At 37.6% G+C, this 27,987-nt stretch overlaps 1 protein-coding gene across 6 annotated transcripts in view; it reads right to left on the reverse strand.

Annotated features, from left to right (window-relative positions):
- The window catches only part of Arhgap21 (Rho GTPase activating protein 21), a 123,603-nt gene extending 103,410 nt beyond the window's left edge, over positions 1–20,193 (reverse strand). For 2 of the 6 annotated variants that reach the window (XM_058578601.1, XM_058578598.1), the window contains exons 1-2: positions 20,059–20,193; positions 18,233–18,671 (exon numbers count right to left, since the gene is read on the reverse strand). In XM_058578601.1, the coding sequence (XP_058434584.1) occupies positions 18,233–18,310 (78 nt within the window). In that variant the 5' untranslated portion in view covers positions 18,311–18,671; positions 20,059–20,193. Of the gene's footprint in view, positions 1–18,232; positions 18,672–19,529; positions 19,547–19,659; positions 19,770–20,058 lie in introns of those variants that run through there. The other 4 variants (XM_046442253.2, XM_046442251.2, XM_058578599.1 and 1 more) reach the window with 3 other exon arrangements.
- Positions 20,194–27,987: the final 7,794 nt, after the last annotated feature.

Genomic DNA, 27,987 nt, shown 5'->3' on the forward strand with positions numbered 1-27,987 from the left:
TTTGTATCCATACCTCCTCCTAACGAATCTATCACAGAATGAGCTCCAGATCATCTACATGGACATACAAACATGGGCATAAGATCTAGAGCATTAAATATAGCTATCTGTACCAAAAGTAAAAGGGTTAAAAGAGAGAGAGTAGCCAGGCAAGCACAGTGGCGCACACCTGTAATCCCAGCAGCTCAGGAGGCAGGAGGATCACAAGTTCAAAGCCAATCAAAAGCTTAGTAAAGCCCTCAGCAACTTGGCAAGACTCTGTCTCAAAACAAAAAATAAAAAAGGCTTGGGAAGTGGCTTAGTAGTTATGCATCTCCGAGTTCAATCCCTGGTACCAGGAAAAAAAAAAAAGGGGGGGGGGGGAAGGAGAGAGTATATACATAATGCCTATATAGTTTGATAAAGCAGATATAGTACAACTTAATAAGAGAATTGGGAAAGCCCAGGAAAGAAATATACTGTTTTCAGTAATCATATTGATAAGGTACTACTTTTTTTTTTAAAGAGAGAATTTTTTAATATTTATTTTTTAGTTATCGGCGGGCACAACATCTTTGTTTGTATGTGATGCTGAGGATCGAACCCGGGCCGCACGCATGCCAGGCGAGCGCGCTACCGCTTGAGCCACATCCCCAGCCCCGATAAGGTACTACTTTTGCACTATTTTTCTAGATTGTTGTATGTGATATTTGGAATAAAATCACATGAGTAATTTGGCAATATGTATACTAATGCCTCATTTTGTCCTCATTTTTAATGTGGAAGGATAAAGAACCAGATCTAATGCCAAAAAATAAAAACTTCTAGTCCTGAATTTGAAAAGAAATATCATTATGACTCATTATCTCAAAAACAAATTAACATGACAAAAAAGACCCACAGTGTATCAGTAATACTATAACAATATTATTACTAATTTCCTACTTTTGATAATTATACTATCATTATATAAGACATTTATGTTACAGAATTCTAGGTAAAGGATATAAGGAAACTCTCAGTACTATTTTTCAGTTGTTTCAAAATAAAAAGTCAAACTCCGTGTGTGTGTGTGTGTAAAGACCTACAGTCAAGTGTAACTCAGTAGCAATGAGCATCCCTAGCAACCACACATGGTCTTGAAATATCATTCCCACTGGAAGAACCTAGGATTTTCTTGAAGACATGGCTGATTCTAGGTCCTGGAGTGAAAAACTACATAAAAGATGAACTAGAAAATCATACCAGATAATTAGGAAGCCACCAAAGACAATGAGGCTCATGTCTAAAAGGATTCAGGAACAAAATAAAAGAAGTCCACTGGCCAAAAATGGGACAACTTCAAGGTACAATGACCTTTGAAATACATGATATACATTTGCATCTACCAGACAGGTATAGATAAATTAATAGACACGAACACACAAACTTTGAAAGGTGATTAAAAACCAATTCATTTCCACAAATAAAGGGAAAGAAGCAAAAATATTATAAAATTTCATACAATTACAAGATTTTTTAGAAAATACAGTCTATACTTCACAAAAAGTAATTAATCTATAACCCCACATTGATGCTTTTAAATTTCAAACAGCTCTGAAAGTGAAAATATCTCTTGTAACTCACTGACAGAAAAACCTGTCCTGCTCATGGTAAGCCTTTCCAAGCCTACAGAGTAAACAGTCATACATTTCCTACAGGGTAAATAGTCATACATTTCACAGCAGCTACTTCTGATTGCTGAATGCTGTCCTAGAACCTGCATCATCTTACATTTCTAAAATGTGAAAACTCATGAATTCTGAAATACCCAACCCTCTTAGATAAGAGATTACAGATCTATACAAACAACACTACAAATAAGGGTAACTAGACAGAGTTTAGAAGAAGAGAAAGCATGTAGGAAGAAATCCATAGAAAGCAAGACCATCTACCTTAAGACTGGGAAAATACTTTCTACCTGGGATTAATAAAGTCAGAAAAGCTTACAAACCAAGTAATACTTTGAAGGAAGTGTGGACTTACATAAATGACAAGACATGGGAAAGGTATTTCATACAGAAGGAATATGAGCAGACATGAAAAGACTTCAGACTTCTCATAATCCAGACTACTATGGATTCCAGCAAGAGATGAGGTTGGAAAACAAGGCAATATGTGAAATAAGTCTATGTACCTTAAATCCTGTTACAGTAGGTCAGCTTTAAATGAACCATAGGTTTTCATCAAGAATATGATCAATCTACAACTGTCAAGAAATGATATTCAGTCAAGAATTATGTAATGTTTTGAACCAATAATAAAAATTTAAAAATTTTTTTAAAAAAATGATATTCAGAAGATCTGTGTGATCTTGAAGTTAACTCTGAACCCCAGTTTCCATAATTTAAAAATGCATACAATAGTACATACCTTGCAGAGTTGTTGTGAAGATTAACTGTGGTAAATGATTTAAGGTACTTAATGAGTTAAAATGTTCTCCTTTAATAACTGTAAAATTATCTAAAATCTACTTTCTCTCATTGTGTATTTCCAGAAAACAGACATTACAGTTTAGCACTTACAAAGTACTGAACAGTACTTTAATACTAAATAAATATTAAGGCTAATTAATGTCAATAGCATAAATGTCTAACATGCAACAGAAATAAAAAATATTAAAAGTTGCAAAACATTCAAAATCAAAGACAAATGATTTAATTACTTACTGTATAGCAAATATCAAAAGGACTACTAATAACTTTTTCCTGATTTGTATATTTATAGACCAAGAAAAATAAGAGTAAGAAACTATATGGCTCTTTAACAACTATACTACTCTGTGCAAAAACTCTCTTATCTCTAGCTATTGGGAATCTATTCTCATGATCTCTCAAAAGTGGGTGGGGGAGAGAGCAAGCGTTCCAACTAGTCTGTTTTCCTGTCAAAAGTTTAAAACCAACTTTTAAAAAAAAATTTTTTTTAGTTGTAGTGGACACTATATCTATTTGTTTATTTATTTATTTGTTTGTTTGTTTGTTTTTATGTGGTGCTGAGCCTCAAACCCAGTGCCTTTCATGTGCTAGGCAAGTGCTCTACCACTGAACTACAGTCCCAGCCCCTACGACCACCTTAAGAAACAAATTCTTCTAGAAATATACAGTTAATCTAAAAGAAAAAAAAGCATTTTTCTTGCCCCACCAGTTTACAGATTATAAAGTGGTCAAGGAAAAAAAAAAATAGGAGAAGCAAAGGTTAGACAGATGAAGCACCCAAAACCAGAATTTATTAAAACAGAGAACTCTGATGTAACTCCTCAAAACAGAAAACTTTAAAAATATTATCACTAATTATTGTTTCTCAGGGTCCTCAAATCAGTTTGATTGTGAATATTAACAGATTTTACGGGTTAACTTTTTTAAAAAAAATTACTCACTGGATTACAGCTGGCCAAACCCTAGTTTTTTGTTTCTGTTTTTTTAAGAATCTAACGCTGGATACAAAACATACCAGAGATTTCCTATGTGGTACACCCTCATGTGCCAAAAACAGTTCTGAACTAGAAAGAAAAGCATTGCAAAGACTTTTCAAACACTAAAATGTATGCATTTCATGTTACATAAAGGCAACGGAAGAGGAAAATCTTATATGGTTTTTAAGTTTATATTATTTTAGTATTTTAATAGGACTTTTCTTAATTTTTTGGCATTTTTTGTATTTAGTCATTCTCTCACATTTTGCCTTTCCCACATGGTTCTCTCTGCCTGAAGCATCCTGCCATCAATCCTACTCTCAAAAAAGACGAAAATAGACATTCAAAAAGACACATGTACACCAACATTCATAGCAGCATTATTCACAATAGCCAAAGGTGGAAACAACCGAAGTTTCCATCAACAGATGAATGGATAATAAAAAATGATATATTCATACAATTGTATATTATTCAGCCATAGAAGGAAATTGGAGCTCTAATAACTAGAACTCCAATAGTTGAATAAACCTTGAAAACATTATGTAAAGTAAATCAACACAAAAGAACAAATATTGTACGATTCCACTTATATAAGGTATCTAAAATAGACAAATCTACAACTGAAATAGAATAGAGGTTACTAGGAGATAGAGAGAATAGGAAGTTATTGCTTAACAGAGTTTCTGTTTGGAATGATAAAAAAAGTTCTGGAAAGACAGAGATGATGATTATACAACCTTACGACCATATACCTAATGTACTGAATTAGGCACTTAAAATAGGTTAAAATTGTAAATTTTATGTCATGTATACTTTATTACAGTATTAAAAAAAAAGAACAGTTAATCAAGAATTCCTGAACAAACACCAAAATGTAGTCATTGGGCATAACTAAAGAAAACAATACTTTACAAACTAGTTATCACTTTTTACAAAGTGTATTCAGAGAAGTTTACTTATCTTCGTTTCCAAAACAAATCAAAGGTTCTATGAAGTCAACTAGTATTTGCTTACCAGTCTCATTAAACTCAAAGAAAAATCAACTTTTTGCAACCTAACAATTTGTTGCAATATATATGCTCAATTGTTTTTCAGTTTCACTATTTTTATTTATTTTTTTACTATGACCTACAATTAAGGAAATAAAATTTTAAAACTTTCCTCTAGAAAAAAACAAAACTACTACAATTTTGTTGAAGGACTTAGGAAGATAAGAGTAACTGAATATATTAGAGGTACAAATTAAGTCCAGGGTTTAAGAGTTCAACTACCTGAAAGCAATTTTCTATTAAAGTTGTGAAATTAGACCTTAAGAATCATAGACATTAAAAACATTCTGATTCTCTTCTTTAAAAAAATTGAGGATACAACAGTGAAAGAGAACATATCTAATATTTTTAGTACTAGGCAAGGTGCTGTGTCTTATCCAACAGTTTTAGTTTTTCTCTTTTAACTTTTTTATATTCTTAATTTTTTCCACCGTGTTTTACATTTTAATTTCATCTTTTGGGTTCTGATGTATAAATATTAATTTACAGTGTAATATGTAGATTTTAAGTGTACAATTCATGAACTCTTACAAGTCCATAAGTAACTCATAACCACATCAAGATATAGAACATTTCTGTGACCTCCAGAAAGTTTTCCTGTGTACCCACCTAGACACACCCTAAAGACAACCATTTGGTTTCTACTGCTATATATTAGTTCTGTCTGCTCTAAAACTTTTTATGAATGAAATCACACAGCACATACCCTTTTGTCTTCCTTCTTCTTTTGTTTAGCATGTTTCTGCTATTCATCCAGGCTGTTTTTTATTATTTGAAAATATTTTACAGAATGAATATACTACAATTTTTATCAGTTTCCTGTTAATGGACATTTGAGTTGTCTCCACTTTGAGATTACCATCAGTCAACCCTATGAACACTCCTATACAAATCCTTTGGTGGACATGTGTTTTAGTTCTCTTAAGATATTATCTAGGGATGGAAATGCTGTGTCCTAAGGTAGATATACAGTGAATTTTACAAGAAACTGCCAACAGGCATGGTGGCACATGTCTATAATCCCCATGGCTCAGGAGACTGAGGCAAGAAGATCACAAGTTCAAAGCCAGCCTTAACAACCTAGGAAGACCCTGTCTCAAAAATAAAAATGAGCTAGGGATGTAGCTAAGTGGTTAAGTGTCCTTGTATTCAATCCCTGGCACCAAAAAATCAATTAATTAATATGTATATACAAACACATATACATGAAACTGCCAAAGGCTTTTTAAAAAATGTTGTACCATTTTAAACTCTCATCAGCAATATATCAGAGCTTCAGCTGCTCTACATCCTCACTGAAATTTGCTATTGCCAATCTTTATTTCTTATAAATCAATTTTGCTGAGGCTCAAATAATAAAATGGATCCATTCTAAATGTGTAGTTCCATGAATTCTGATAAATGAATACATATAATCAACTCTACCACACAATTAAGATACAGAGCATTTCCACAGCACCATGTTCCTTTATGCCTCTTTCATGTCTGGCTTCTTTTTCTCAACATTTTTTAGATTCACACATGTTGTTGTGTATCCTTAATTCATTCTTTTTTTATTGCTGAGCAGTGTTTCATTACATGGATATAATATAATTTGTTTTCCATTTATCTGTTGATAGACATTTGGGATGTTTAAACTTGGAGATGTTAAAAGTAAGCCACATGGTAGATGTATGTTTGACTCTTGGAGAAACTGCCAAAATGTTTTACTACATGGCATTTAACATCCCTATCAAGCAATGTATGAGAGTTCAATTTTACACACACACTAATTTTCATTCCTGAGATGACTCCAATGTAGTCATAACACACTATCCTTTTCTTATATTGCTAGATTTGACTCACTGATATTTTCTTAAGGATTGTTTACATCTACAAACATGACAGCTGTTGGTATAGGTTCCTTTTCTTATGATGTTCTCATCTGGTTGTCACCAGACTTATACTGGCTTTATTAAATAAGGTCAGAAGTGTTCCCTCTGTGTTCATTTTCTGAGTTTGCATAGTAGTAGTATCACTTCTTCTTTAAACCACTAAAGTCCCAAGTTTTCAATTCTGCAAACATAATTATTTTTAAGTTACCATAAGTGGTATATTTGTTGCTCAATTTAGGTTTTTATAGGAACTCCACATCTCGGATGATGGGACAAAATAAATTAAACTATGATAGGATATATCAGTGTACCAACTGGATCTAGAATCTTCATTTTTAATTACAAAGGCAATTTTTTCAAAACATATGGCACTATTCAGATTTCTTTTTTAGTTTGGTCATTTACATCTCTCAAGGAATTTGTCCATTTAAGTCATCAAATTCACTGACATAAAGTTGTTCATAAAATTCCCTTTTTGTCCTTTCAATGTCTATAGGCTATGAATAATGTCCTCCATTTTACTCTTGATATTGGTGTTCTACGTTTTAATTAATAGTACCAACTGGTTTCTCAAGTTCAAAATCCTTTTAAGATATTAACATAACATCTCTATCTAGTCTTCAGTCAATTCAAAACCAAGTACAAAAGACACACTTTTCTCCTATCAAAAATATGCCAAGCATCCCAGCAATTAAAAGGCTGAGGCAGGAGAATAACCTGAGTTCAAGAGCAGTATGGGAAACAGAGGGACAGTCTCTCCACAAATCAATAACTGTATAAAAAAATAAATAAATTTTAAACATTTCTCTATAGTTTGGGAAAATTAAGTAGTAGCATTTACTTTCCAAGCCATATGTTTGGGGGTATTGTTATATTTCCTGATTTACAGGTACATTTTAGGTCTTTAAATATAGGCCTACCTTTATCCTAGAGATACAGAATGATCCAAATAAAATGTTTGAATAACTTGTTTGAAAATCAAAGTGAAAAATAAAAATTATGTTGGTCAAATAAAAACAGTCAAGGGTGGTGGCATAAATCAAGGATTAAACAAGAAAAAATTATTCCAAGATCCTGAGCTGGAGAGAATCCATATATCTGCACATTCAGGGCAGATACAGTTCTAGCAGTCATAAACTATGGTTCTGTCAAGACCTTCTGCTAGAGATTCTAATTTAGCTCATACCATCCCAAAGAAGACTCCAATGTTACCTAATCTCTCCCACAAAGTCTGCAGTGTCACTGTGCCTAACAGTACAGATCTGAATCAACTGCACATTTTGCTAAGGCATTACTGGTGCTCCTAGGAAGGAAAGACCCATGGGGATCAGAAATGTTGGCAGACACTGACTGAACTTTCTCGGCATCTAAGAACTACTTTAACAATACAACCTCTTAAAAAGCTAACCTTGGACCTTTAAATAGCTTCATTTCAAAGTCAAATAGAAAAGCCAGAATTTTCTATTAACTCTCAGCAGCACTGCCTATAGAAAAAAAGAAATCTGTTCACTATACCCATTTCTTCTTCCATCAAAACATTCATGCATACTTTTTTGTGTCTCTTGGCAAAAAGCTAAAAAAAAAAAAAAAACTTGAGTCCAAACTAAATTTCACTTTCTGGAAGAAAAGAAATACACCCCCAAGCTGGGGTTGTAGCTCAGTGGCAGAGTGCTTGTGTAGCACATGTGAGGCCCTGGGTTTGATCGTCAGCACCACATTAAAAAATAAGTAAATAAAATAAAGGTATTGTATCCATCTACAATTAAAATTTTTTAAAATAAACTTTTAAAAATTAATATTAAAAAAAAAAACAAAGAAATACATCCCCTTCTACGCAATCATACCCAAAGGCATCAGTTTTCTCAAAAGCTTCTCTTAATCCTTGGAATTCAACTTGCTCTCCTTTGAGATGCCTATCAACCTTGATTACATTTTCTTCATTTGTTAACTGGCCTCACTGCCAGATCCTCTTTGTCAGGCTTTGCCTTCATCACTTTCACCAACTTTAAGAAATCCTGCTTCTTTTGCAGAATTAACAATTAGACATTGCAATTAGTTTGCACTGTACTTGCATCATATTATCCAATTCAATGAGACTTAAAGACAAGATTGATTCAACAGACAGGGAGAGAACTGCCACTGATGTGAAATGGGCAAGGGTATGCAGGGGGAAATACTTTATTAATTATCAGTTATTAAAGATTTATGGTGGAATGATTCCTGTAACCTTTCACAATGTGTAACTAGATAAAGGACATCTTCCATTTATATATTCTTCCACTGAACTTTTCCTATTTTTGATAAAGTTTTAATATGAACAAATGATTACAACATGCACAAAATAATTTATTCTGAGTTTTTGCTTAAGGAAAATATACCCTTCTAATGAAGGAACTTTGGTTTGTGTAGAGGGGAGGGGTGGGGTTGTGGGGATGGGAAGGACAGTAGAAAGAGACAGGCATTATTACCCTATATACATGTATGATTACACTACTGGAATGACCGAACCACGTACAGCCAGAGGAATGAGAAGTTGTGCTCCATTTGTGTACTATATGTCCAAATGCATTATACTGTAAAATAAATAAATTTAATTTTTTAAAAATACCCTTCTGTACATGATGCCAACAAAACACTTTTATAATACAGCTTAAAAGCAACAATATTAGCTGCAATAAGACAAAAACAGATTCCATCACTTTAAAATTTTTAACTTTTGATTGAAGTACATACATATAAAAAGTACAACACCTACAACTAAAGTGCTCTTTTGACACAAAATTTACCTTATTTGAAAAGAATATTGCCAGGCACCATGGCACACACCTGTAATCCCAGCAACTCAGGAGGTTGAAGCAAGAGGATTAAAAGTTCTAGGCAGCCTTAGCAACTTAACGAGATTCTGTCTCAAAAAAAAAAAGGACTGGGGATGTGGTTCAATGGTAAAGCAGAGCTCATTCTCCAGTACAAAAAAAAAAAAGAGAGAGAAATGTTCACTGGTTTACAGCCATTTAAAATTTCCCTTCATATGTCTGCTTGTTTTCTTTACAATGACTTCAGTTTGCTTATAACAATTCCAAAATCAGGGTATCATAAGAATTTAGATCTTGGAAGGATCTGGAAATGTCATCTAGTCTTGTTGGTCCCAAACTTGGAAAATAACTAGATTAAGCAATGAATGCCCAAAATTAAGGTTTTGAGGTCACACCCAAGTATTCTGATTGATTAAATCAGGAGGATCATGAATCCGAAATTTTAAAAGTTGTCCAAGTGATTCCAATGCTCACCAGAGTGCCTGATTTAAATTACTAGCAAAGCAGGAAATTTCCTCAATAATACATTTAACTGAAGGTCATTTACCACCCCACCTCTTCAAAAACACCTGAACTTCAGTTAACTTCTAATTGAAAAAAAAAAAAAAAATTCCAACTAGTGGACTAAATAAATTGGCCCATCTACCTATCCATTGATCCTACCTAGTTCTATCCTTTTTAGGCATACAAATAAATCTAATCCCTCTTTTACATTACAGCCTTTGAAAACAGCTTTGGACTGTGCTTTTTAAGTTTCTTTTCCTCCATTTACAAAATGGACAAGACCTATCTATACAACCTTTGGACAAAGAGGTATGTCTATGATACATTATTAAATGAAAAAAACAAATGAAAAACAATTCCCTAAAAGCATTACATTTAAGATCTGATTTTAACAGGGTGCCCAGAGCTTTCCCTTCTCCTCGCATCCACTAGTACGTAATATATTTCCAGAAGCCAACATGCAGAATTTGGAGATGAAAAAGCAGGTCTTACTGATCAAGCTTACATAACTTCTTTTAAATATAGAGTTTTTATTTATTAGGAAGATATGAGTATTAAGGATGTCTAGATACCTTAAGGCTAAAGTGTCTATTAATTACAAGATCATACTAGCTAAGCCACATTCAGAAGAAATGTCTACATGTAATAATAAATCTAGCTTTGTATCTACTGATTTTTAATGATACTCTATCTTGTAAATAGGGAGGAAATCAAGATGCTCTTAAGAATATAAGTCCTCTTAAGATATAGTAAAGATTATTGCAGTAAACAAAAGAATATAAAGTCCAGAAACTAAGGCTTATTAGGTTACGAGAAAGACAAAGAATCTGAAAGATCATAAGAAGCACTGCATACAAGGCACTACTCACAACTACACCAATCCAAAACTGAGCTTTTACACGAAGACGTCTACTTCAAACCAACAGAATATACAGAAGGCTTATAATATTTTAGCACATTTAATTCCTTAAGATCAATTAAAAGTAGATAAGTACTAAGACAATCTTTAAGTACAATAACCATTCATTTTAGTAATCTAATCACATCAACCAGAAAAAAAAAAACAAGTGCCTACCATATGTTCCTTCTGTAACAGAAAATAGCTGAATTCAACAACAGCATCTGTGCATCTTATCAACATTAGCACTACCCACACTTAAATCAACACAGTGTTAAATATAAGAAGAAGACAAGTCCCTTCACATAACAAAGAACAAAAGAAACTGAATATTACTTTTGTTCTATGTTACTTCACCTGGTAGTAGCTAAAGAAATGAAGAACATGAAATCAAGATACAACAGACTTTTGGGCTGGGGATATAGCTCAGTTGGTAGATTGCTTGCCATGTATGCACAAGGCCCTAGGTTCAATCCCCAGCACCACAAAAACAAAACAAATAAAAGACACAATGGACTTTGAAAGATGCTGTACTTAGAAGGAATGAATGCCAAGGAACTCAAAGTAGTTTATGGAGAATTTTTCTTCAGATCTGAGTACTCATTGTAAATGAGTACTCATTTATCTAGTGATAGGTCCCACTCCATACATTCACCAGGCTTCTGCGAAATGCCAAAATGCCGCTCAGCAACAATAACCGGATGCTGCCACTGCCATTATTCTCATCCTCAGAGCCTTTAACCCTAACTTGTAGCAATACACATTGAAATTAAGTAATAGTTATGTTATAGCTAGTCCAGAATGAATCCTAGGCCTCCAAAGAAGAAAACAAACTTCTTTAAAGCTATTTAAATATTGTTTTAAGCGTTGTAGTTTGCTAGCAACCTGATTTTCACAAAAATGGTAACACACAACCTATTTTCTAAAATCTGCAAATAGTATCTTTTTTATAGTAGTCTTGGAATTAAATAAAGAAAAAATTCAAGAAAGAGAAAATAATGCAATTTCAATATTCTCATTATCCAGAATTAACAACTGTTGACATTTTATCATAGTCAATGTTGTGATCTCTTTTTGAACTGATCACGAAATATTTATAACAGAAGAAATAAAAATACATAAAAAGGAACATATACTGGATATTCATTTTAAGAAATAAAACATTGTTAAAAGAGACACATTACTTTTTTATAGCTTTTCCTATTTTTCCAATTGCTAGTTATTCATTACCCCTCAGTGAAAATGATTTCATACCTCTAAACTACATATTTTCTTGGTTATTATTACTTGGTAACTGGCTTCCCAAAGGTAAGAAAGATGAAAAAACAACAACAACAAAAAAGGCCTCAGAAATTTGAACAGCAGTTATAATTTAAATGGAATGGAATTTAAGGTGGAGAGGAAATCTAAGCAAAAACATGAACTTCATACTCTACATGTTTTGAATAATCTAAAATAAGTGTTCACTTACTTATATGCCTACACACAAACTAACATTTTGGAATTTTTCTAGTCTCGATTAATTTTTTAAACAATGTATTTACAGAGAACATATTAAGGGCTAGATACTATTCTAAGCACATAAAATACAAAATGAATGAAACAGACAAACTCTGCACTCTTAACATTTACATTCTATATATATTACCTGTATCAAATAAATAAACCAAATCTGATATATAAGCGCTTCAAGTGGACATTATATGCTATAGAGATAAATAAAGCAAGGAAGGAGGGCTGCTGGGCAGGGTAAGGCATGGCATGGCATGAGGAGTAGGGGAGTCACAAAAGAGAGTGTTGGCAAAGATTCATTGGGAAGGTGACCTCTAAGCAACCGCCCTAAGAGACAAGAAAGTGAGCCAAGTAGAAACCTGGAAGAGTGTTCCAAGAAGATTCAGCAAGTGGGAAGGCTCTGGGGGAACTAACCAAGCTTGATGTGCATGGTGAAGATAAGAGTCCAGAAAGGCCAGTACAGAGTAAGGAGGGGAAGAGTAACAGAAAGTGAGGTCAGGCAGGTAGGAGGGTAGGTTATACGTAGCTTTACAGATCACTATAAAAACTTTGGCCTTTAATAATCTCCAGGGAAATGAGAAACCCTTTGAGAGGAATTTGAAAAAAGGAGTGACATGATCTGATTTATAAATGATCTATTCTGATTACTGTGGGGATATTACTATGTGATTTCTGTTACTGTTACAGACTCCAGGCTCACAAGGACTGAAGCTGAGAGACCAGTCAACCAGATTTGCATGCTATATCTGAGAAAAAAAGAAAGATATAAAAAAAATCACTCCAAGATGCCTGTCCTGGAAGGGACAAATTGCTATTGCTTGAGATGAGGCAGACTAGAAGGAGCAATTGGAGCAAGATGGGGAACAGATGCAGAGAATCAGGAATTTGGTTTTGGATGTGCCTTTTAATATCCAAGTGGAGATTCTGAGTGGTCAGGTCAGTTGGATGTAGAAATCTGAATTAAAGAGACAGAGGGGTAAGTTAGCAGTGAACACACACACACACACAGAGGTATTTGTATGTGTATATACACATATACATTATACATATGTGTGCATTATATCCCATATATATGAACTAGCAATATATATTTGATATTTTAAAACCGCGAAACTGAATATAGAAGAAGAAAAGAAGACCAAATTTAGCCCTGAGGTGTATGAAGGTCAGGAGGGGACAATAAGTAAGGAGACTAATCAAGAGAGTACAGTGTACTAGAATTTAAGTGAACACTTAATAAAATTTAAAGCTTTTTGTGCATATTCATTCATTCAACAAATATATTCTGAACTTATGTGTCAGACACTGTGGAAACAAACATGGTCTCTGCTATAATGAGGACCACAATCCATGGGGGCTAGAGATAAACAGACTTGTAAATGCTGCTACATAAAGTTCATCCTGTTTTAGGATAATGCACTACAGACTACTAATCCCAGTCTTGAAAAAAGTCAGAAAAGGCTTTCCTGAGGAAGAAAAGATCAGAATAAGTGAAGATCAGCCATGGAGAATCGGGAAGAGGGGGAGGAGAAAGTGGGAAAAGGTTGAAAGAATATATTTACAGATTTCTAAAGTTAAGAGAAATATTGTTCTGTCTCTACAGACCTGAAAGGATTTCAGTACAGGAAGTATAGAAAGAAGTAACAAGAGAGATAGGAGAAGGGCAGCCCAAGTCCTTTAATACTTCTAAGGAGTCTCGACTTTATTTCAAAGGTAATAGGAAGCCAGAAAATTATTTTATATGGGGAGAATGTAGCTCACTTTTCTGTTACTCTCCCTCTCCTTACTCTCTGTATTGGCCTTTATATTTCAGTAGGATCACTGGTTATGGTAGGGATCAAACTCTGGAAAGGAGCACAGCTGGGTTATTAAACTACTTAGGAAGCCTGTTTTTATGGTTTATCAGGTAGGTGCAACTGATGCCTGAACTTGGGTAGTGGCACTGGGGATTTGGAATATACTCAACAGGATTTTAGCTATGAGGAGTCAAGGATGATGACCTAGTTTTTGATCTGGACAAATAAGTAGACAGTAGCACTACTCATTAAAAGAAGGAGTACAGAAAAGGGGAAGGTAGGTAGCAGGTGTAGAATATGTTGAGTTTGCAATGCCTGTGAACTACCAAAACACTGTTAAGTAAAAAGGCAAACTGGCTACCTAGGTTGAAGTCAACCATAAAATCTGAAATAAAATTATGGATTGGGAGTCATAAATATGGATTAATACCACATGAAAAAAAAAACAGGGAGTGAGAAGAGTGGAGAAATGGAACAGATTTGGCTCTGGTTAAATCCAATATAAACCAGACAAGCAGTGGAAGAAGAACCCTATAAAAAGCAGAAAGAACAAAAAGAGATAATATAAAGGGGAAGAGGGAATAGGAGAGTGATGGAGTAAGGGAGTCTAGAACAAAAGCAAAATGGATAGTAGGCCAGAAAGATAACCAAAGCATGAGTTCATATAAGTTCATATACAGAAAAATGGCCTAGTTATTGTTTACACTATTCCATAAACAACGAACAAATAGTTTTCATGAGCTATCAATACATTTCATTGCTAGAATAACCTTAGCCTAGGTGAAGAAGCAAAATAAAAAAAAAAAAAGTTAATTAGCAATAGTAAATACAGTTCTTAAATAACAATAAAAATACTTCGAAAAAAATTCCATTACTGGACAGTGGTGTGAACTACAGATAGAAAGTAAAATCGTATTAAAAATGGCTAAAAAGCTGAGTGAAAGTTTTCACTTCTTTGGTTTAAAAAAACAAAGCAAGTTGAACTTAAAGGATGAAACTATATAATACAGGAAGGTGCAGTCACACCACAGAGGATTCTAAGAGTCTATATAAAGTGATTTTATGAGCAGTTACTCAAGGCTTGCTGTCAGAATACTTTACAGACCAGAATAAACACACACCTACAAACACATAGTACATAGTGAATAAAACCAATTTTGTTTTGTTTTTTTTTTTTTTAGTATTTATTTATTTATTTATTTATTTTTAGTTTTCGGGGGACACAACATCTTTGTTTGTTTGTGGTGCTGAGGATCGAACCCGGGCCGCACGCATGCCAGGCAAGTGCGCTACCACTTGAGCCACATCCCCGTCCCCTCTTTTTTTTTTTTTTTTTTTTTAATTTTTTTTATTGGTTGTTCAAAACATTACAAAGCTCTTAACATATCATATTTCATACATTAGATTCAAGTTGGTTATGAACTCCCAATTTTACCCCAAATACAGATTGCAGAATCACATCGGTTACACATCCACATTTTTACATAATGCCCTATTAGTAACTGTTGTATTCTGCTACCTTTCCTATCCTCTACCATCCCCCCTCCCTCCCCTCCCATCTTCTCTCTCTACCCCATCCACTGTAATTCATATCTCTCCTTGTTTATTTTCCCATTCCCCTCACAACCTGTGAATAAAACCAATTTTGAAAACACACCTTTTAGATATATATAAAGTGTATAAATTTGTTTGAATACAATTTGTGATATGCTTATTGTATAATGCCAAGACATATTCTACTGAATTATCACAACTCTTTATTTGAAGAGGGCCATGGTTAACTGTTTCCTCACCCCTTGTGGGGGAAGTACTAGGGATTGAACCCATAGATGCAACAGTTCTTCTATTTAAAAAAAAAAAAAAAAAACTTTATTTTATGTTTTTTGGTTTTTTTTTTTTTTTTTTTTTATGTGGTGCTGAAGATCAAACTCAGTGCCTCACACATGCTAGGTGAGTGCTCTACCACGGAGCCACATCTATTTTTACTTTTTAAATTTTGAGACAGGATCCTGCTAAGATGCTGAAACTGGCCTTGATCTTTCAATTCTCCTATTTCGGCCTCCCAAGTCGCTGGGATTACTGGTTGGTTATGTGTTTTGGGGTTCTCCCATATATTATCAGGGGAGTGCCTAAATTATTTCACATAGCAACACCATTAGACTGAAATACTTATGATGAACAAGAAATCTCAGATTGTTTTCAACAAAGCAAAACAGACTTCATAGAAGGTGGAGTTAGCTAATTAGAAAAGACATGAGACAGACACCTATTAATTTACCACATTGATTTCTTCTCTCCCACAAACTTGAGTTTTTGGCTGATTGACAGCATTACTACTAACACACACATGCTTGTCTCTTGTTTAGTTCATTGGAACACATATAGGAATGCAGCTATTGGTTTTCGAATTTTTTTAAAGAATGACAATCCTGTAAACAAAATCCTTTTAATAAAATGAAGTGTGGTGTTCAGAGACTTAAACATCTATCAATCCAAAGCATTCCAATGGCAACTTCCTTTCTATTACTAAAAAATATTCACTAGATGTAATGTGCATCAGAGGCATCAATCAGGAATAAATTCACATCACAATTAAACACAAGACAATAACCACACAAGTTTCCAGAGGTTTTATTTCTGCTTCCACAAAGAATCTCAGCAAAATATCTACCTAGTCTTTAAAAAGCCAAATAATATTACAGCTTAATACCAAATTCAAGTACTGCTTATACTCTTTCTTCTTTCCCATATTAGAAACAATATAGCAAAGCCAGAAGTAAGGTCCAAATGAAAACAAATTTCACAGCTCTTAAAAAAATATACAACTGTCACTGTTAATAAAAGCCAAGTGTGCAACTAACTGCTGTCTAAATTCTTGGTTTGAGGCATCTCTTAAATGACACACACACACACACACACAAAATCAAATAAACATTAGTTCTTGCAAATATAATGCAAATAGCATGCTAATTAAAGTATTCACAAGACAATGACAAATAGGGCTTTAGGACTTCAGTACATATTATTATGTAACTACAATACACATTAAGCAATCACCAGGTTGTAGGCAGGCCTTCCAAAAGGAGTTATTATGGTTTACCATGATCAGAAGACTGTGGTGTTACACCTAATCATGCTTTTACCTGCAACCAGGTGTTTACAGATGTCAAGAAGTAAAATGCTGATTGTAAATGTAAACCTACAGTTCTGCCTAATAAATTGTGCAGTATCTGCACATTGTACCTCCCTGTTTTCTGCACAAACTTTCTACTCCAATGTGAAAAAAACAGCACAAGGTATGTTTTATGGACTAAAATTTAACTTCCAATTCGTTTTCAGTACAATGCCCAAACTCACACACTTAGAACTAGACTTGTGTCAAGGGCTATGAAGTTAAAATTTAACACTTAGGAGACCCAAAGAAATATCCTCAGGATTTCAATAAAAGTATAGATGTCTCAAAAAGAAAGTTCCAGGATAATGATATTCAGTGCTTTTAACAAGCATATTACAGAAACCATACACAACTAACTAAACATTATGGCAAGAAATTCCAAATACTCCAATTTTTAAATACAAGGAGAAAAAAAGAAAAAACATGAGAAAGTGACAGGGTATATAGATGCCATAAATCAACGGATTTTTTTATGAGTTCTGTTCTGCCTGCTCAAAAAAAATTCAGGAAACCTGGAGTAAAATCTTCTGGGCCTTTCTCAAGATGCTAGTTCAAACAGTAATGCAAGACACCTGATACCCCAGGGCAGCTCACAGACCTTCTGAGCAGTGAAAGGAAGGACATAAATAAAATAACAGTCAAGGCAGGAGATTTTTCAGAGAGTCGGAATTACAACACTACAAGGTGTTTTCCAAGGCTGGGTCTAAAATGTCCATGGGAAAAAAAATTTTTTCCTACCCAAAGCAGAGATCTGCATCAACAGCAGCCAGGACAAGTGGTACCACCTACCCTCTCCACGAGGGAGGGCAAACCCTGCACACACATACACACCAAATGCACACACAACCAAACCCAACCAGCTCAACGTGAAAAATACTGGAGGTTGGGAGCTGAAGATAAACAGGTACTGAGATGTCCTTTTCTCAGGCTTACAGTATTCACAGTCACCAGAAATGGGAGGGCTCCACATTCTGAAGGGGTGACCAAGATATTGACAAATCAAAGACAAGGACAATATTTGCAAAAGAATCACTTGAAGCCAGAGGAATAAGAGTGGGCAAGGATTCACCTTGCTCCTGATCAACTGGATCACTCCCACCAACCAGCTCAAAGTCCCAGTAACAGCTGAACTCCCTACTTGCAGAAGAGCCACCAATGGCATGACCAAGTTGGCTTACCTCACAGGCTGGGACCTGGCAGGCTTTGAGCTTGTCACCATCTCCTTCAGGCAGACCAGTCCGACGTGTGGCCATCATTTCATTTCAAATTTCAAAGAAAGGACAAATCCTTTGGAGTCCACATTGGGGGTTGGGTGGGGAATGCCACCACACGTCAAAAGGGCAAGAATTTCACACCAGGCTCGGAGAGAAGATGCAGGGCTAGTGAAACAACGTGCCAGAGAATGAAGGTTTTTCAGGAAGCTTCCAATGCTGGCTTCAACTGACTCCACCGTCTTCTTCCATTTCTTGCGACTTAAAAAAACAAAGGAGACAGATCTCCTTAGCAGTTAATGTCCAGGCCAACTGCAGAAAGCGGTCCCTTCTAAGCAATGCTAACTCCGGAGGCCAAAGGAAGTCCAGTGGGTCGCTCCGGGGTCTGCTCCTGAAGAGGTCCTTCCTACAACAGGGAGAAGTTAAAAGGGCATGAACTTTCTCCAGACACCGATCTTTAGCCTTGCCACATGTCGACATCAAGTTCGCGTCTCCGACACTCGGATTATTCGGTCCAAGAAGACGAACCATACAAGTGAAAAAAGAACTCATCTTTGCATGCATGAAATTTGGGGGGGGGGAAATTAAAGAAAAAGATTATAAATTCAAGAGGGACACAGAAGAACGAGAAACCTCAGAATTTCCCGAGGGTTGTATCAAACACAGCTGGCTGTTGTGCACCCTTCAAGAAGAAAAAAAAAAAAAAATCCCTGTTCAAGTGCATTTTAATTAATGAATTTCCTGGGCAGAACAGAGGCAGTAGGTACGTTCTGCATCACCCGGATACGCACACTTCAGGGATGTTTTCTCCCCACGGGGACAAAACGGGATACTTTCAGACAGCCTCCTCGCTCCCTTCCACCTCCCCAAAAAACAAACAAAAAGGCGACCGGGGCCGGGGCCAGGGCCGGCGTGGGCTTGGCGGAGTCTCCAGGCGGGCTGCTCCGGCTGCCGGGTGACTCCGGCCGCCTGCACCCTGCCCCTCCGCCCGAGCCGGCGTCCCCGAGGAGGCGGCTGTTTTCCTTGGCCCGCGGCGAGGCTGGGTGGGGACGACCGGGCCGGGCAAGGAGGCGTGCGGCAGCGATTGGGACGCGGCGCCGCTCCCGCTCCGGGGCATTATTCTGGAGCTACACAGACGAAGCCTCAGCCCAGGCAACTTTTATCTCGTGGCTGTTACCCCAACTACGACCCGACACTATCCCTCCCCTGTAACCACCGAGGGAAGGAAAAAAAAAAAAAAAGGAAAAAGAAAACCACCACCCACCTACCACTATTTCCTCCGCCCCTTCCTGAGGCGGGTCGGGGAGCTCGAGCGCCCGGGAAGAGTGGCCCAAATGTGTATTTCGAAAAAGGTGCGGGGAGGCGTGGGGAAAGACCCAAACCCGGGGGCTCACCTTCCCGCCCGCTCGGGCCCAGCTGCCCCGCGCGGCTGCCAGCAGGAGCGGGGACGCGGGCCGGGCGACGGTCCCGGCCGGGAGGCGCTAGGCCGCAGGCTCGGTTAATATTCATGAGCGGCCAGAGGCGCCCCTCCTCCACGGCCGTCCGGCCGGACCCCGGCGCCCGCCACCGGCCTTTGTGCCCTTCCCTCCTCCCGCCGGCCCTCCCAGGCTCCGCACACGCGGGCGCGGCCCCTCCGCCCCCTCCGGACGCCCGCCGCAGACTCCCTGCGGCCCCGCGCCAGCTCCGGCACTGGTTGAGGTGGCGGGAAGGGAGGGAACCCGCTGCGACCCGGGCTCTCCACAGCCTCGCCAGCGCTCTGCCCTCCCGGCTAAAACGGAAAAGAAAACACGCACCGGAGGAAGCGGGGCGAGTGGATCCCGCACCGCGCTGCCGACAGCCGGAGAGCGCGTTCCTCACGGCGGCGCCAGCCGAACCCAGCGGGAGGATCAGCCGGCGCTGCCCGCCGCTGCGCTCCGAGGCCGCCGCCCCCGGCCGGCCGCTCCCAAGCACCGCCGCGACCTGCCCCGGCCGGCCCCGGGCTCTCGGCCGCCGCGGGAGGGCGTGGGGCGGGGCGGCGGCCGCCGGACTCTCCCCTCGCCTCGCCGGGCCCGGCCGGGGCCCTGCTTCGGCGCCCGCAATCGCCAAGTGACAGAAACGCCTGGCTCCGCAGCCGCGCGGAGCTGTTTCCCGGGGGCGGATTTCTCGCTTCTTCCTCCCTGGATCCACCTCCTCCCACTCCACCTCCTTCCCCTCCCCTCCCCAGGGGAGGCTCTGGGACTGAATATTTTCTGTCTTGAATAATACGGTCCCAGGGAGCCGACGCAGGAGGAGGATTAACCCGGGGCGGGAGGGGTCCTCGCTAACCCCCTTCCAACGCGGCTGGGGACCCACAAGCCCTCACGCCCAGCAGCACCCCAAAACCAGGCTCACAAAACCTCCCGCCCTCTCCGACCTCCCGAGCGCTGAACGGAGCGGCCGGGAGCGGGGGTTTATCCTGGGGAAGAGATTTGGTGGCTGGTGTCCGGGTTGCTTAGTGGGAGACAGTCATATAGCGAGATCTGTGGAACCGAGGGATCAAAGGTCCCAGACTGCGAAGGACATGTCTTGGTGAATTATTGGCCCCTTTTTTGAAGCGGGAGGAGCACGAAGCTGGGAGATGTGGGACTTCCAGATAAGGGAGTGTCTTCTCACATCAGACAGCAAAATATTTCCCGTGGTGGGAAAAAAGGGGGCGGGTAGCAGCGGAGCGTTGTTCATTCAATTCTTTCCTTTTTAAAAAAAATCCACAGAGCCGCTGAGCTGCTTCGGAGCGACTAGCAGAACTGAGGAAAGGTGGCTGTGTTTCTCTACACTACAGGTCACTGCGGCTCCACACCCAGAGGACAGCCGCGCGCCGTCCCTCCCCACCCGACTCCAGGGCCTGGTCTTAGACCTCGGGCGGCTTGCTCCACCCCGCCGCGCCTCACAACATCTCCCGCTGCAAATTGTCCAATCGGGAAACGCGACAAGAGAACAGGAACCAATCAAAGGCTGCTGACTCAGGTCTCCCTCCACCCTTTGCCCCGCCCCCAAGGGTAAAGCCACCGCCCCCTGCCCCCCACCCCGGTCTCTCCTTCCCATCTCGCCTGGGGGTCCTGGGAGGTGGCTCACCAGCTTGGGTCCCTGCCTCGCCGAAGTGGAGTAGTAGCTTGATGTGGTGGCCGTGTTTTTCACCTTGTCACCCTCATCCTCTCCCCCTCCCATACACAGCCCTCCTCCCTTTCCCAGTCCTGCTGGTGCTGTTGAGGGTCATTTCTATCCTCACTGCAGCGGGGGACTGCTAGCTATTGTGTCTGATCAGCTGCCACCACCATCCTCAGGGAGAAAAGAAGAACAAAACCAAGAAACTAAGGGGTGTGTCTATCTTTTCCTTCTTTCTTACACACTTATCTTCTGAAGACTCAGACACCTCTCCTCCCCTGCTCCTCGCCCACTGCCTCGGCTTCTGTTTCTTGTTGGGCGGGGGACAAAAAACACTCCCTGGGGTAGGAATACCTATGTCTCCGTTTTTTGGTCTTCCTTAGAGTGGAAGGCACCAATTAACAACTAAATCCTCACACTCAAAAATAAATAAATAAAAATTGACTAGCTCTTTTTGTTGTTGTTGTTTAGTTCTAAATTGACTAAATCATTTTTATGGCCTTGAAATTTGCGTGTTCCAGACAGCTGCTGAGCAAACTAGTCAGCCAATAACCAAGAATGAAAAAAAAAAAAAAAAAAGGAATTAAAGTATAGGGAGGGCCTGCTTGTCAGTTGGTAATTTACTAAACAGCCCACTGGTCCATAGCACATCTAGTGCTGGATACTGTTGGATAAATTAACTAAAAGTGAATAGAAATGTAGGGTTCAAGTAGTTTACACTAGCAGGCATAGAGAATATGTCCAGAAAGGAAAAACAGATTAAAGCTCCTTTACAAATGCAAATGTGCATGTGTGCATAAAATGAGTGCCTAACAACTGAGGAGATTTGAACTATAAAGTTTTTGTAATAGAAATTGTTTTAAATGTTGACTTTGAAAAAGATTCTCAGTATGGTACTAGAAAATAAAATATTGGCCAAGAAAGGAGATGTTTGAAAAGGAAATAAAACACGTTTTAGGAATTATAGGAAAATAACAGAAAGAGGCAATGTTTCTATAAAAGACAGTAAAATACAAGAATCAAGATTATAACCCAGCTTCATCATTTACCATGTAACTTATGACAAATTATTACTTACCTGTATAAGTACTAGAACTGTCAAATAATAACAGTGATCGCCATGTAGATAACACTGCCTCCTGCTAGGTATTCCACTAAGCTTTTCATATAACTTAATGAGTGGGGTATGTGGTACAGCCAGGATTCAAATCTGGCTCTAGAATCCATTCTTTTATCCAAAACAATATACTGCCCCTAACATGGTTTTTAATAACAATAGCAACTTAATTTTAGCTAACACTCAACTAAGTAATTACTAATTTTCATAGTCTATTAAGTACCAATTTAATTGTATCCCTGGGATAGGTATGCTTAAGATGTTGCAAAATTTAGAAATGTTTTTAAGAACCATTGTAACGTGCATTTTATGTATATTAGACTATCTGAATGGAGAAGCACAAAAACACAGAACTAAGATTTGAGAAACTGTGTCCTTGTCCTCTACTGGGGCATCTGAGTGTGACAGCACCTTCTACATCTTGCTGGGCTGAGATCACCAATGAGATAATAGATACAAAGGAGCTTTAAAAATGTAACAATATTATTCTGGTCATTAAAGAACTAAGCCATTGTTAAATGTCAATTATTAAATTATTATGAAGCAAGAGTTTGTCCCATGTTCCCAATAGGAACCCTACACTTTATAACATTTTATTGATATTTCTTAAGAACATATTAACCCAGTTAAAAATTAGGTCTGCTCTTTTCTGAAGGCATAAGCAATAATAATATCTTAATAAATATATGAACTCTTTTTTAGATTCATTCTGAGTAGACCCATATGATGTGGCACCCTCAAATCATCTGGAAGTGGAAATCAACAACCAATAATTCTCCATTCCAAAGGCTGATGGTATAGTTGATAGAAAATGCAAACCTTTGGAATTCTACTCAGCTGCCCATCTTGGGCATTTCACTCATTAACACCTCCACCAGAGGGAGGGCAAGGGAAAGGAAAAGGAGCCAAACTTAAATCCTGTGACTACATGTTAACAGTTCCAATGAGAGATTTGGTGAAACAAAGTTTGAGGGTCACGGTAACTGAAAGGATACAACCAACTTTGGGTTTCATGGTCAATATCTTGACATTTTTCTTTATCCCAAATATCATAGATAAGCAAGGGCTAACGGTAATTCTGCCTTTGTTTACCTTAAATGGCTGATATTTTCCTCAACATTTGTGATTTCCTACCATCTAAATTCTTAGCATATCCCTTGAATTAGTCCTAGAAATTACTGATCCTATATTAATAACTACAAGACCAACTCGTACACTGTAATTCTTGCAACACAGGCAAGACATTTTTAAAGGTGGAAACTATATCCTCAAAACATGTTTGGACTTGATATAATAATATTATTTTGGTGAACCACTATCAAGGAAAAATGTCAAAGCCAGAAATAGAACCACAGTGTCCCAGCCTCTGGTCTGAGTTCATTCCATTATAATCTATGGATGATTTCTACTCTGAATATAGAAGCTGGCAATTCTAAGAAGCACAAGTGTTTGCCAGTGAATTCCACAAGTGAAATTCATAATTCAGGATGAAGCATTTGCAAAACTATGTGTCTGAAGTATTTAAGATCACTGACCCGCAGAGTAGCAAGCATTTTTGGGGTTTTAGGAAAACACTATGGACTTTATTTCTAACTCATACAATTCCAAGAAGACATATTATCTCCTCATATTTCTTTGAAAAACACTTTCACATTGAACTGAGTAGCCACAGAAATCCCACCTTACTTACAAGGCATTTAATAATTATAACCAAGAGGTAGGAACAGCCAGGCAGGGTTGGTGGTGGTGCACACTCATAATTCCAGCTCCCAGAGAGGCTGAAGCAGAAGAATTGCAAGTTTCAGGCCAACCAGGGCAAATAGTGAGATCCTATCTTAATTTTTTTTAATTAAAAAAAAATTTTAAAGAGATGATAGTAATTCTTCACAATAAAAAGTTCTAGGGTTCTTCCCTTATCGCCTCTACTAGTTTAATATTCTGCATTTGCTAAATATATAACTTATTCTGTTCACATAATTATTATTTTTATAAATTTCTGAATTAATAAGTTCTGAATAAATAATAATGACAGTATTTAATTCAGTACATATAGTGCCTAGCAAAATGTGACACACAGTAAGTATTTTTGAATAATTTCTTTGCCTTCAGCTTATTATGATCTTTTCCACCTCTGGACTAAAGTACTAGTATTTATTTTTGTTTGTTGGCATCAATTAGTTACCTGGTCATACCCAATCTTGTATCATTACTTAATAGAATATTATCTCCTTTTCTATTAAGATTATAAACCTCCAGGGAAGATTTCTGGGTCTTTGACTTGTTTTCAGATACCCATAATATCTACCCCAACTTTTACACATAGAAATCACTACAAAATTATTCACAAAACAAATGATAATTGTGTCGCTGTTGTCATTATTAGCAATGGTATTTTTTAAAAATATTCTTAGCAGTGGTATTTTATTATTTGTGGTACTTTGGACAGAAGTGCCATCTTGTATCTCTTAACCTACCTTCACCTCTGATGACTGAGCTGTTTCTTGGTCACAACACTGTCATAAAATTTAATATCACTTGCATTTGGGTAGTAATTACAAAATTTCAACCTATAGTTGAAATTAATACTGTATTCAGTATTTTCTTCTGGATTCAATAATGGTTCAGCACCCAAATCCCCATACTTAAAATTTAGTGGTAAGATGGTCATAGAAAACAGTATTATTAAGAGTTGATTTCTATATTTTAAGGAAAAAAACATGACTGAAAAAAGGGGCAACTTTTATTTTACCCAAAGAATCATGATTTTCATTTATCGTTACTTTAATTTTTCTTAAAAATATGAGGTCAGTTCTTTAAGTGTTTCCACCCACCCACCTAAATAGGAGCAGGAACATCCTGTGAAAATTCTGTGTAATCTGGGTAGAAACCCACATTACAAATACAGAACTGAAATATGTTTTTATCATCTTGGACAAGAATGCTAAATTCTAACCATTCTAATTAGGAAACTGTGGTAGCATTTGATTTTTAGTATTATAGGCCTAATCTAGAGTAACCAGATTTTTCTCAGCATAATTTTGAAAAAGAAAAAGTCAAGGTCTGCCCTTTCCTTTCATCTTCATGGGACAGAAGTAGAAAAGACATCTCAAGACTTCTCCATTCCTTGAGGCAATGATACTCTGGGAATCTTTCAATATTCTCTAGCATGGTACATTGTGTTCCTCTATTCCTATAATTGCCTGCATTCCTCAACTAATCCAAAAATCAACTCACCAAAGGTTCTTCCTTCAGATAGGAAAAGATTGCATGATAATATGTGGCAATTCACATCTGGGCTTAGGAAGGATAGAAGCAGGCTTGCATAATTTTTCCCCTAAAAGATTTTTTCAATTATATTTTAATTTTTTAAAATTGCAACATAAAAAAATAAACATGCAAATTGCATAGGACCCAACCTTATACCACATTTTATGAATTCATTCTCTTGTCTTCTTCCAGTTGCCCTGTATAGCTCCTCATTGGTTGAATCCAACAGGAGGCCTGAGACATTGAAAGATAATTCATCTACTCTGTTTTATGTATAAATAGAAAATCTAGGGCTGGGATTGTGGATCAGCGGTAGAGCGCTTGCCTGGCACGTGCAAGGCCCTGGGTTCGAGCCTCAGCACCACATAAGAATAAATAAATAAAATGGAGGCATTGTGTCTATCTACAACTAAAAAAAAAATAATAATAATTTTTTAAATAGAAAATCTAGTTAGCAAATCCTGATTTTAAAAAAAATGAATGAAAAGGAAATAAAGGGCTGATGGAAACATTTTAAATTGTAGGCAGGAAAGATGAAATAAAGTAGCATATTATTCTAAAGGGCAAGAAAGAATGTATTATGGAGGAAGATTAATCCTAGAAAACAGAAAAAAAAATAGACACAAATGTTTCACACTCTGAGAAATAAAATACATCAAAAGTGAAATCCCAAGGGACTATAATGAGCCTTAGAAGAGCTAAGAGAATGGTCCATACCTTTAATCCCAGTGGCTCAGGAGGCTGAGGTAAGAGGATCACAAGTTCCTCAGTGAGGCCCTAAGCAACTTAGTAAGACCCTGTCTCAAAATAAAAAACAAAAAGGGCTGGGGATGTGGCTCAGTGGTTAAGCACCCCTGAGTTCAATCCCCAGTACAAAATAAGAAGAAGAGGACGAGGAGCAAGAAGAGGAGCAAGAGCAGGAGGAAGTACTAAGAGAAGATATTAAGAGGAAAAAAGCATACCACTGCAGTAATGATAAATGAATTAGAAATAAGAAAGGATAAGAAACAGGTAGCAGAAAACAGGGGAATGGATGACAAGTTTTTTAAAACCACATAAAATATAAAGGTAAAGGAGATTAGACAGGAGATAATTAGACAGGAGATGAAAATATGGGTAGATCAGACAGGATATTAGACAACTGGTATGGGTGAAAATCTGATTTAGAGAAATTTAGGTCTCTGACAAAGAGTTTAGAGCTAGTAAAACTCAAAAAAAAAAAAAAAAAAAGCAAAATATGGCACATTGCTATATGTCCCCCAATATCTGTTCTGTCCTTTCATAATAATAACATTTTATTGGACACTTGGTTAACAAGCTAGGCTTTATTCCTAGCCTTCCTTCTAATTAGGTGTGGCCTTTAGACTAAGTTCTAGGCAATGAAATGTGGGCAGGAATGATTGTGGGTCACTCTAGAGTTCTTCCCTTAAAAGGATTATATCTGTGCTTCCCCAGACCTTTCCCCCACTTCACAGTGGCTGGTGATAAGGTTGCCAGGTTTAACAAATAAAAATAAAGAGGCCCAGTTCGACTTAAATTTTAGATAAATAACAAATCTGTAGTGTATGTTTTTCAACAAATAACTTTTTAGTGTAAGTCTTGTGCAATAATTGAGACATACTGAATTTATTTGTTATTTACCTGACATTCAAATTGAACTGGATATCCAATATTTCATCTGGGAATCCAACTACCAATAGCGAGAACTGGAATATCTGCTTTTGACCAGAAAAGAAAGCTCTCTGTCAAAGAAAATAGAACTATCCCAACAGACCTGACCTGTCCACTTCTGATTGTTCCTTGAAAAGGAAGTAACTTTCTACATAGTCAGTTTTTTACATAATAAGTACGATAGTATTTTTAAAGTCTCTTTGGTACAGGAGCTTGGTTTGTCCTAATTGAATGTGAAGACTTTCTTGCAATTTCAAGATTAAGTGGATTTACCATGTTTCAAGAATTATTAAAAGGGACACGGTAGTGGATTCCTATAATCCCAGTGGCTCAGGAGGATGAGACAGGAGGATTGCAAGCTCAAAGCCAGACTCAGCAAATCGAGTTGCTGAGCAACTCAATGAGGCCCTGTCTCTAAATAAAATACAAAATAGGGCTGGGGATGCGGCTCAGTGGTCAAGTGACTCTGAGTTCAATCTCCAGACTGCCCTCCCCCGCCAAAAAAAAAATAGTACTTGAGGGAAATTATTAAATGAAGTGTATGAAA

The sequence above is a fragment of the Marmota monax genome, unplaced genomic scaffold (genome assembly GCF_021218885.2).
Source record: "Marmota monax isolate L192 unplaced genomic scaffold, Marmota_monax_Labrador192_F-V1.1 WCK01_AAM20220418_F8-fsc00072, whole genome shotgun sequence".
Lineage (NCBI taxonomy): Eukaryota > Metazoa > Chordata > Mammalia > Rodentia > Sciuridae > Marmota > Marmota monax.